General features: G+C 42.4%; 1 protein-coding gene across 1 annotated transcript in view; it reads right to left on the minus strand.

The window, feature by feature from the left end:
* The window catches only part of Gpr150 (G protein-coupled receptor 150), a 3,076-nt gene extending 1,450 nt beyond the window's left edge, over positions 1–1,626 (minus strand). The window contains exon 1 of the mRNA XM_005382348.2: positions 5–1,626. Coding sequence (XP_005382405.1) covers positions 5–361 — 357 coding nt within the window. The 5' untranslated portion in view covers positions 362–1,626. The remainder of the gene's footprint in view (positions 1–4) is intronic.
* Positions 1,627–12,033: the final 10,407 nt, after the last annotated feature.

Raw genomic sequence — 12,033 nt, forward strand, 5'->3', positions numbered from 1 at the left:
CCGCCGCCGGGCGCGGGTCGCCCAGCAGGGCCCACGCCAGCTGCGACAGCGCGGTGCCCCCGCACGCGTACAGGTCGGCCACGGCCAGCTGCACGAGCAGGAAGTCCATCTTGCGACGCTTGGGACCCGCCCCGGGGCCGCCGCCGCCGCCGCACAGGCGACACAGCACGGTGGCGTTGCCAGCCACCGCCGCCACCAGGATGACCCCCAGGAAGACCAGGCGGAGCCGGGGGCCGGGTGGCCCGGGGGACGGCGGCGGCGACCCCGGGACGGAGGCTCCCTGTCCCAAAGTAAGGTTGAGACTCCAGGTCTGCAAGCCGGGCGCGGGCGGCAGGGTTGCAGGGCCGAAGGGATCCTCCATCCTCGGCCGGGAGGGAGGGGAGCCCGCCGAGGGCGGCGCGGCGCGCGGGGCGGCGCTGGGTCTGGAGTTCCCAAAGTTAGTTGGAAAAACGCACGCACGGCCGGCGAGATGGGCTCGGGTGGGTCTGCGCCTGGATGTTTTCGTAGGTTGTCGTCGTCATTTGTCACTCAAATGTGGGTTGTGCGCTTGAGGAACGCGCGTGATTCCTATTCCCCACCTTCTCCGCTTCTGGCCCCCAATCCCAGCAGGTCCCCTCCTCATCTCTGCCGCAGCGCCCCACGCTGCTCTCCAGCCTGGTGGGTTCCGTTCGCTGCTTCCACGGCCTAGCGAAAGGTCGCTTGCCTCGCTGTTGTAAAGGCTAATCCTAATCGGGGACCAACGAGGAAGAGAGAGCTCCTGGAATTGTGTCCCCCTTATGGTTTCGTGATAGCCAGCAAGAAAACAAAAGGTAGCAAAGACACTGGTTTTGATGAAAACAGGTTGAAAAATAAACGACGATTTGAAATGCCAGGGGCCTGCACTAGAACACGAGAAGCCTGTATTGAGCGGTGAAAAGCCATTAGATGAGTCTTTGACAAGGATGGCTTCCTTTGCCCAGCAGTGAGAGTATTTTAATAGAGAAATAAAGGCAATGGTGTTGCCTGGCAATTAGGAGTGGCAGTGGTTTGCACATAGTTCCAAGTACTTCTCATTACTCCAAGCAGCGGGTGGCAGCTGCGCTCCCCTCTCGGAGATATAAAATTCATTTCATTAGTCTGAAGAGGGCATTGATAGGTTTTATGCAAATTGTGGTGCATGCTCGCTTCCCCCCTGTGTTTTCATCCAGTGAGGGATGTGTCACCATAGCTCTCTGATTTTGTTTTCCAGCAGATGGGAGGTTGCTAGGGGGGACTACGCCTCCGATAAGCCTTTAGAAAAGGTGACTAAGAAAATGATAAGGCGGCCAATTTTTAAAAAAGAAATGCAAGTCACAGGAAATGGTTGGGATTAAATGCTGTCTCTTTTATCGAAGCCGTACTTCGCAAACACATTTTAGTTTTCTTGTCCTAAGCATCAACTTGTCTTTTGTGCACCCCAAACCTTAATCGTGGTGAGGAAGAATTTCTTGGGCTTCCGGGTGTGGGGACCAGGAAGGTGTGGGCATCTACTGGGGGTCACACTGTGGTGCTAAAGAAACATCTGGGACTTGAAGGTGCGTGGGATGGGGACTGGGGGGTACCGAGGACAGTCCTGACAGCTGTTGTGCGAATGTCATTTGCTAAGTGTCCTTCAGCCAGACTCTTGTCATTTTTGTCATATCTCCAGTGTCTCACTCTGGGTCCAATACGTGATAGATGTCAGTGAGTATGTGTTGTTGATAAATTAATGAATCTAATGCATTTCAGATAGCTTGGAGCAGAATTCCTGCTTGGACTACAGAACCATTACATAAAATTTAAAAATTCCTTTATATAATGCCAATATCAGAGAAGCCCAGGGAAGCTCATGGAAATATATAGATGAGGATACTTTGGATGGTACGTTTAAACAAGAGGAAGAGTGATAACCCTGGAAGATCTGAAACCCTGGCTTGAATTTCACACTTCTCACAGTAGTTTGTCCACACCCTTTTCTGCATAACACATCATCCCAGCTTGTGACCCCTCTGAGCAATACCACCGTTCAATGCTTCTCCTCCCAAATGTCAGTTCAGCAAATGTCAGTTCAAGATAATTCTATAACGTCTCAGAGTTGCTGAAATGCTCTTGTATCTTACAAAATAAGACTCCACTGGTGAAATTGCATTTCACAGAACTTCATTTTAGTAAAACCCAATAAGGCAGTGGTTTTAAAACTAGTTCTTATCCAAATAATACATGTACAGAATCCTGTAAGCCAAATAGAGCTAGAAAGCTGATAACATAAAAGGCTGTTTGTCCTCATGGCGCTTTTCTCTTTTTTTCTTTTTCCGTTCTTCCTTCTCTCTCTCTCCCTCTTTGCCCCTTTTTCTCTCCCTGTCCTTTGCCTTTCCTTCTCTCCTCTCTCTTCTCTTCAGTCTCTCTGATGCTGGACCTGGAGCATGTTAGGCAAGTGGTGCACCATGGAGTTACATTCCCCACACTTCTTTTTTTAATTTTGAGACAGGGCCTCACTAAGTTGCTCAGGCTGACCAAAAAACTGCAATCCTCCTGCATCAGCTTCCTGAGTAGCTGGGATTATAGTATGCATAAGTAATAGTATGATTCTAGTTTATCATTTCAGGGATGCATGATTCCAGTTTGTCTCAATAAAAGAGATGTCAAGCTTAATCAATAGTTATTTTTTATTTTATTGGTACATTTTAGATAGACATAGTGATAACATACTCATATAAAAACAAGACCAAATGATCGAGAAAAACAATACAAAAACAAGATGTTCACTTCAAGGTGAATCTCTGTTGTCACTGGTAGACAATGTGGGCAGACAGAGTCCAGATCTGAGCTGAGTAAGCCCAGCAAGCCATAGCTTTATGACAGAGCAGTGGATAATCCCACAAGCCAGCACCCTCAGTTCCACTGAAGTTCAGGCTGGCTCTGGCTGGAACCTGATGTGTTCAGCTTGTAACAATCTCTGTAGCTCCTGCTGGCTTGGACTGGGCTCCCTGACCTCCTGATAACTTGAACTCAGCAGCCTCACCCTGACACTGGGAGCTGCTAGGTGGAGCCAGCCTGCACTTATTACCAGTTCTGTGCTCAGTTGGCCCCTCTCCAAGATGGCTGCCAGCCAGTTGCCCTCTCCTGGGCGCCGTCTGAAGCCAAATAACTCACCAGCTGCTGCGGTCTGTTGTGCCCACTACTCTGTCCCACTGGTGTGTTTCTCTATGGAGACTTCTGAGATCACCAGGAGTCACCATGCATCTGCAGGTTTGAGCCACCTCTCCCATACAGTGAATTCTGGCTAAGAAGAAAGCACTGCCTGCCACCTCCTTCTTCACTGAAGTCTTTCTCTTTACTCTCCCCATGGGCTTCAGTTCTTGCTTCAGATCCTTCCTGTTCCAGGGACCCACTTGCCTCCTCTTTCTCTTCCTCATGTTGCTATATTCCAGCATCTGAACACCACATCTTGGAGAGGCTCTTTCTTTGGTGCTCACCACTCCACTGTCTTCATCAGTAGTTATTCTCTAGGTAGTACATAGTAATTGCAGAAAAATAAGTCACTAGATAGTCACAATAACAGCAAAAACTCACCTAACATCTGCCTAGGTAACCATTGTTAATATATGTCCTTTGGATAATGATAGATCTGTTTATTTACAAAAATAGATCATACTAGTATAGATATTTTGTACCCTACTTTTATTGCATATAACATTGTTTGGATAGATTTTTCATGTTAATAAGTAGAAAAATATATATGCATTTATATATCTAATAGGTAATAATACATTTTTAATGTTAAATAGATTGCAGTTATTTAAATACCCTCCCCACCCCTTCTTTGAGACAGGGTCCCACTATGCAGTTCAGGCTGGCCTTGAGCTCACTTTACAGCCCAGGCTGGTCTCGAACTCACAATGTTCCTCCTGCCTCAGCCTCCTGAGTGCTGGGATTACAGGCGTGTGCCACCACACTGGCCCTAACTGCATATTTTGGACAAAGATTTTAAGCTCTTTACTTTATGAATAATTCTGGGAGGTATTTCTCTTTATATACATCTTTGCACATGCATTCAATTCTTCCCTTACGATGACATCTTAGAATTAGAATTTCTAGGACAAACGACAGGCATTTTTACAAAGCGTGGTGCTTTGTAACAATTTTAACACGTGGTGCTAAGCTGTCCTTGACAAAGGAGACAAGAAATATATGTGTCTTTTCCCCTGTAGTCTCCACAACGTGAACACATCATTGTTATTTTTTGTCACTCAAAGATGTTAAAGTTTTTATTTCTTCTCTATAAAAATTGAGATATGATTAAAAAGCCATAAATCATTTGAAAATATACAATTCAGCGCTTCTTAGCATATTCACATGTTTGTGTAAGCATCTGGTCCCAAAATGTTTTCATCATCCCAAGAGGTACCCTGCATGCATTCCTCCTTTCTCCCAATCCCTGAAAACCACTAATCTTTCTATGGGCTTGCGTATCCTGGAGGTTTCATGTAAATGTAATCACATAGTATATGGTTTTTGTTTCTAAGCTTCATCTGTGTTGTAGCATTCCATACAATATACTTATTGGATGGATGTACCATATTTTGTTTATCCATTCATAAGTTAATGGATATTTGGTTGTGCTTATTTTCTGGATATTGTAAATATACTGTTAGGAAGATTTGTGTACAAACCCATGAGCACTGTTTTCTGTTCTCTAGAGTACGTATACCTAGGAGAGGAATGTGGTAATTCAATTTGACTTTTTGAGGAATTGCCAAATCATTTTCCACAGAGACTTCCATTTTACATTCCCACGAGCAGTGAGTTTCTCTCTTCATATAGATTCAGATTCCCAATTGGGATTGTACAGCTTCTGCTTGAAGAATATTCTTTTAAATTTCTTATACTTCAGGTCTGTTGAAAACAGTCTTTAGATTTTTTTCTTTGCTTTTATGAAAGTTTTTATTATGTCTTCATTTTTGAAAGAAATTTTGCTGGTACATAACATTCTAAGATGACAGTTTTTCTTTCAGTACTTTAAAGATGTTACACCATTGTTTTCTGATTTAGACAGTTCTTGGTAAGTTTTGCTCATCTTTCTAATGATACAGTTCTGCTTTTGTTCATTTGTATGGAATGGTTTCCTGTTTGCTGTGGTTGCCTTCAGGGTTTTCTCTTGATCTGCGTTTTCCACTAATTTGATTAGGATGTCCTTAGGTGTCCTCCTCTTTGTATATCCTTCTTGGGCTTCTCTAATATTTACTTTGGTGATTTGTCTTTCATTAACTTTGGAAAATTCTCAGCAATAATATTTTTAAACATTTATTCTGACATTTCTCTCTCTGTTCTCCTTCTGTGAGTTGAATTGTACATATGTTATGTCATTTCATATAGTTTCATATAGTTCCATTTCATACAGTTTCATATAGTTCCATTTCATGTAGTTTCATATAGTTCATATATGTTTCATATAGTTCATATAGTTTCATATAGTTCCATTTCATATAGTTCTTGGCTGCTTCACTCCACTTTTCTATGCTTTTTCTCTTTTTATTTTTCTCCTCTGTCCTGCTTATTAGCCATTGAAATTCAAAATTTTATTTTGAAAAATTTCCATGCTTCTATATTCAAGTTCACTATTGCTGTCTGATAAGGCAGGTGAAGGAATTCCTCATCCATAATAATGTATTTTTCATTTCTCTTTTTACTTTGTTTTTCTGCTGAAATTCTCTGTGCATGCTGTGTGCATTTTCCATTAGCTCTTTTAATATGACAACCATAGTGTGTTGGTTTGGGGCTTATTTTGCAAGGGGAACAATAGAATACAGGACACATACTTCATATGATTATTTATAATAGTCACCCAAAGAACAGTATACAAAAGAGTGCAGGGCATCTGACCACACACTAAGACCAGGGAATCCAGCTGAGGGCCTGGATCCCACAATAATGTCCTACATGAGTTGAGCTGAATACCCAGAGCTCATAACAATGCCTCCCACGAATCCAGCTGGAGGCCCAGAGCCCATGACAACGTCTCATGCAGGCCTGTTTCATGAATCTGCTGGGAAGGCCCAAAGGTCAGCGGTGGAATCTACTAAGTCTGTGCCAGCAGGATGAAGGACCTGTGCTAGCAGGCTGAGGGATCTGCACTGGAGCCAGGAAGTGATGCTCAGAACCAGAGCTCCCCCAAAAGGCACCACAGCCATTATTGGCAACAGTGAGGTCCTGAGCTCCTCTGATGATCAGGATGGCCGAGTTCCCATCAGGGAAGCCAACACAGCAAGCTTTTCCTAGAGGCCGGCAGTGCACCATCTTCCTCTCCAGAACCAGGAAGCGATGCTCAAAGTGAGGACCAGAGCTCTCCAAAGTGAACTGAAGCCATTCTCAGTGCCAATGAGGTCCCGAGCTCCTCGGAGGATGAAAACAGCCAAGTTCATCAGAAAAGTCAGCTCCCCACTGCCTCTTTCAGCTCCCAATAGCCTTCTTCTTCTTGTCCAGGTCTGCCTCTTATGCTGCTGACAGCAGTCCTCAGGTGGGCCTCCCACACCCAGCACCACTCACTCAGTTCAGCTGGGGGTTACAAGTTGACCACCAGTTATCAATCCACTACACATAGTCCATAAAGTTATTTTCCTGTTGTTTCAAGTTTTGGGATATCTGTCATTCCAGTTCTCTTTACTGCTTTATCCTCTGAAAAAAATTTTCTTTTTGGCCAAGTTTGACCAGATCACATACATTATATGTAAAAAAATAAAAACTGATGTAAGTAGATTTACTGCTGAAAATGAGCATTCTTCTTTAATGTCAGCTCACTTGGGTGGGTAGTTGAGTAAATACAGTCAGTAGTTGAGCTAGGTTTGGGTTTTGTTGTTACTGTAGTTCCCATTGTTATCCTACAGGCTCAGATTCCTGCAGACTGCTGCTGACTTTTGTTTAGTGTGGGCCTACAGTGCTTTTCTCGGGGTTCTTGCTCCATCCCTAACTTTCAGCAGGTCCTGTATGGCTGGGCACAACTGGGGGGTGGTGCTTCTTCACCCAGAAGTAGCGTGCTGTTGCTTGTGGCAAGGTGGTGGTGCTGTCCCCTCTCACTCCAGCCTCACTCTCATGCTGACCCTGGGGGCCTGAGCCTCAACTCTGGTGGCATTAGGTACTCCATTTATCATAAGTGTGAGTTTTTGTTCCCAGGAAAGGGTGGTAGCTGGTTGAGTGGCCCCACGACCCCAGCCAGATATGTTCATCTAAAACCTCAAAATATCTATCCATGAGTCTGTGGTTATCCTCTTTCACTATAGAAGTGTTAGGTGCCTCAGATAGATCAGACCTTGTATATTGCCACATCTCAATAGTAGCTTCAGCAAGAGAAAAAATTTTCCTGTGGCCTTTTTGATGAAAATTTTCATTTATAGGCTATTGAGAAATATTAGATCCACTAGCAAGCCTCAGAACTGAGCTGCATTTTCTTGTTGTTCTGTAACATTTTGGAGCGTTATCCAGCCATTTTCTTAAGGAGGGCGTGCTCACCATGGTAACACAGATGTGCTGGGACTGGATAACATTTTACAAATCAGCATGTATCTTTATTAATGTATTTGAGTATTGTGGGGCCCAGTCCAAAAAAAGTGTTTATGGGAGAATGTGTAAGAGTTAAGAGACAAATAAATAGATGGATTTTGATTTGAACATACATAGTATAATCATGAGGAGTGATAATTTAATGGTAAACAGGAACCAGAATAAACTTATCTAGTTTATCTTGAATTAACCATCTTGGTATTTTGTTTGCTTGTTTGGATAGTATTTCCAAATCCTCCAAAGGCTCAAAAGACTATTAATCGTAGGTCTCTGTCTTCTTAATTTCTTAATCCTGTAAAGTCTCAAAAGGAGCAGGTTTAATTCTTGATAAGTGAACCCACAAGGTATGTCCTTGTACCTTGACAGCTGGAAGGGCGCTTAGAACCCTTTTCTAAGGGGCCCTCCCATTTAGAAAAGAGCTCATCTGAAGTAACTTTTTTTTTCAAACTTTAACCCATAAATCACCAGGTTGAATTCTAGGGGTTTGACTTGAAGAATCTGGACTCAATTACCATATTCTAATAACACCTCTTGTACTTGACTTAGATTAATTATCTATTTTACCATTTCCCATGTTTTCATCAGGTATTGGGTCTGAGGTCAGAAATGGCCTCCTATATAGCATGGCCTATGGGCTTAGTTAAAGAGAAGCTGTAGGGCCGGCCAGTTCTGATGCATAGGTAGTAGTTGTAGCCAAAACTTGAAATTTCTTGGCATAATTTTCTCACTAAGTTTTAATATGTAAACTAACCCTCTTAACCTTTCTCCAGGGTGCCCAGAGGTATGAGGGTAATAGGTTATTCCCAAGGCTTGTGAGACTTTCTGTGTCATCTTGGACACAAAGGGTAGCCAGTTATTACTCTGAAGTAATCTGGGAATAATTTCATGTAACAGGGCTTTAGTGACTTCTTGGGCCTTTTGAGTGTGGCTAATGTGCTTCTAGCCACACAGAGAAGGAGCCAGCAAAACTAAGAGGTATTTATATTTCTGGCTCTTAAGCATTTGGGTGAAATCTGGCCACCAGTTTTCTCCAGGAAAGGTACCTGGCCTTTGTACTGGGTTGGGTAAAGGTAGAGGCTTAGCTTTTCCTCTTAGATTGTTGTGGAGGCAGAGAGGAGAAGCTTTTGTGCTTTCTCTAAGAGCAGATTTAAGCCTTCCCCCTGACCCCAAAGTATGGTTAACTGAAGTAGTCAGTACCTTTCCCCCTAACTTGCATGAGTGATGGGTTCCTTTAATAAATTTCCATCGATTGGCATGGAATAATAAACCTTTATGAGTTTTGCCTTTAATCCCCTAGCTGTCTTTTGCTGATTTATATACCTGTTATCTTGTCCATTTCTTTTTTTGGGGGGCAGGGGTATCAGCCGTCTCTGAGATATACTGCAGTGCTGCTTGTTTGGCATTGTGATCTGGCGAGGCATTTCCCCAGATTATGGGATGTCCTCTGCAGGGTATTACTACTAACTGGGCGGATAACCACACTGCTTCTAGGAAGGAAAGAATCTGAGGCCCAGGCTTAATTGGGGATATTTTTTTCTGATAAGAGTCTTCCCTTTCTCTATATGGCAGCGTGAACGTGAAGAACTAAGAAAGAACATTTGGAGTCAGTATAGATGTTGACTTGCTTGGTTTCTTTCCATTTGTAAACCTGGGTAAGGGCAATAATTTCAGATTTTTGTGAGGTGTTTGAAGAAGTGGTTTTGCCCCAGTCACCTCTTGGAGACTAGCAATTGTGTAGGCTGACCTTCATATTCCAGAATTTATGGAATAGTTGCTCTTGTCAGTGAACCATTCTGCATCAGGATTCACTAAGGGTTGGTCCTTGAGATCAGGCTTCCTAGAGTAACCTTGCCCTACACTTTCCACACTGAAGGGAGCCATGTTGTGTTCTCCTGGGGTGGGAAGTAAAGTTGCCAGGTTTAGTGTTTGGGAGACCCTGAGATCCTGGTATGTAGATGCCATATTCCAGTTGCCCCTTGGTGTCCTTTCACCTTAACAACACTTTGTTAGATTTTTTGGGGGGTACCAGGAATCGAACTCAGGACCTCATGCTTTCCAGGCAGGCGCTGTGCCACTGAGCTAAATCCCTGGCCCTCTCACCTTATGAACACTTTGCACCGGAATAGGGTGGAGTTTCCAAAGTCAGAACAGATAGTAACAAGTCTGTGAACCAGTAAAAACCATCTTGTTTTGCAGTCTAAACTAAGGGCTTACAGTCAGGCCCTTGTGTGGTTTTGTAGTACAAAACTGGAAAACCTGATTTTGCAAAATTTAGCCATTCCTAGGAAGGCCTTGATTTGCCTTTTAGTTGGGTTGACCCTAGTTTTAAGAGAGCCTCCTTTCTTTCAAGAGTGAGAGTTTCTTCCCCTGGGATTAGAATATATCCTAAGTGTTTAACTTTTTGTTGACATATCTGAGTCGTTTGTAGGCACACCCTATATTCTAAAGCCCTTAGGATATTTAAAACTGTAATAGTATTCTTATCAGAGTCCAGTTTTATAGGGGTACAAATAAAAAGATCACATATATATTGGAGTAGGGCTCCATTTTTTAAAGTTAGAGGCCTTAAATCCTTTGCTAAAGCATTTTCAAGTATAAGTGCATGCTGTCTCTGAACCCCTGAGGCAGTACTGTTCAAATCATAGTATCAGGAGCAGGCCATTCAACAGTAAACAGATATTATGAGTCAGGGTGCAATGGGATCCAGAAGCAGGCATCTTTAAGATTCAGAACAGTAAATCATGTAGTTGCACTTGGTGTTTTGGGTTAAAATAGTATATGTGTTAGGCAGTACAGGTTGTAATAGCATTACAGCTTCAGTATAGCCCGTAAATCTTGGACTAGCCAGTACTCTCATTTAGTGTTAGCACAAGAAGGAAGGGAGTTGCATAGAGACTGACAAATAAAAGGCCAGGTGTGAGGAATTTAGAAACGGCAAGCTAAAGTCCCTGCAGACTTCTGGCTTAATGGGATAGTGGGTTTTCTTCTTTTTTAATGACAGTATGTATTGGAAAATAATTTTCACGGTGTGTCAGTAGGAGGCCCAGAAAATATTTAGCAGAAAAAAAAAAATACACATTAAGAGAGGAGTGAAGCTGCTCAAAGAGTGAGATATGTTATGGCCTGCAGCTGGGTATATTGATGAGCTCTTGGGGTGTGTTCAAGGTGGGTGGTGTAGGGTATGTAGTCCTACTCTCTGTGAAGTACCTGAGGTTGAGATGTGCTGCCGTGTTTCCCTGAGGATGAGGTCTGTGGGTGGAAGAGCAATTGACAGGTGAACACATGGGCCCGGAGCCCAGTGTGTAGGCTTCTTGTATCTTTAGACCCTTAGGATTGCTTATTTTTTGGAGTGAGTTTCCTGGAAGGGAAAGAGGCATTATAACCTTGAGTAATTTTTGTGTTCTGGAAGCTGCAGGGTTTTTTTAAAAATACAATTTTGAAATTACAATTTTCTTGTCTCCTTTCTACTCATTCGTACTTTTTCTAGTCTGTTACATAATGCTCATATCTTGTTTATATATTTCAGTATACCCAGTTTTAAAAATCTAGGTTTGTCACACTCTATAAAATTTAAAATATTTTATAGTAAAATATTGTATAGTATGTATATGATTAGAACACATGCCCTATTTTCCATTTCATTTGGTTTTGTCCTTACAGATAAGTACTGATTTTTGTATATGTAGTGATTTAATAAGTTTTATCAGTTCTTACAGTTTTCATTCGTATCTTCTGGGATTAATTAGGAAGAACACACAATATTTTCCCCCCTAGATGAATAAAAACAGGTAAGGTTTCTAGATGAATGGAGGAGTGAATGCTTCTTGTTTTAGGATCACAGTTTCAATAGCAAGATTCCCGACCAGGGGTTCCCAAATTTTGCTATATGTCAGAAGCTTTTACACATCCCGATACTTGGGGTAGGTATTAATATTTATAAATTAATATTTACAATTAATATTTCTAAACATCTTGTGATGCTTCCAACTTGAAGCAAAGCCATGAACTATTGCTTTAGAGCAGTATTAACAAACTATGGTCTATAATTCAGATCCTCTCCTTTCATAGGCAGAGTTTTATTAGAGCACACTCACTCTCATTAGTTTACTGTTGTTTGTTGCTTTCATGCTGTAACTGCAGAATTGAGTAGTTGTGAAAAAAGGCCATATGGCTCACAAAACTTAACATATTTAGTCTCTTGCCTTTTTCATAGAAAAGATGTAGGGGAATAGAATTCTCCTGCTGGCTTGTTCATGCAGGATTTTACTACAATGTACTGATTTAGAAGGCTTTGCTTTATTGAGAAAGGAACTCCCCTTTACCTCCTGTCATCCTGTGGCCTTAGTGTGTTGGTATAAACCAGTGTATTGTTTGAACTGTTATAGTTCTCTGTACATTAATTCAAGTACAGTATTTACCAAGCTTCCATTGTGTGTCAGGGGCTGGAGTTAGTTTAGGGGACACCAAGGATATAACAGC

The sequence above is a fragment of the Chinchilla lanigera genome, unplaced genomic scaffold (genome assembly GCF_000276665.1).
Source record: "Chinchilla lanigera isolate Chin_1 unplaced genomic scaffold, ChiLan1.0 scaffold00017, whole genome shotgun sequence".
Taxonomy (NCBI): Eukaryota; Metazoa; Chordata; class Mammalia; order Rodentia; family Chinchillidae; genus Chinchilla; species Chinchilla lanigera.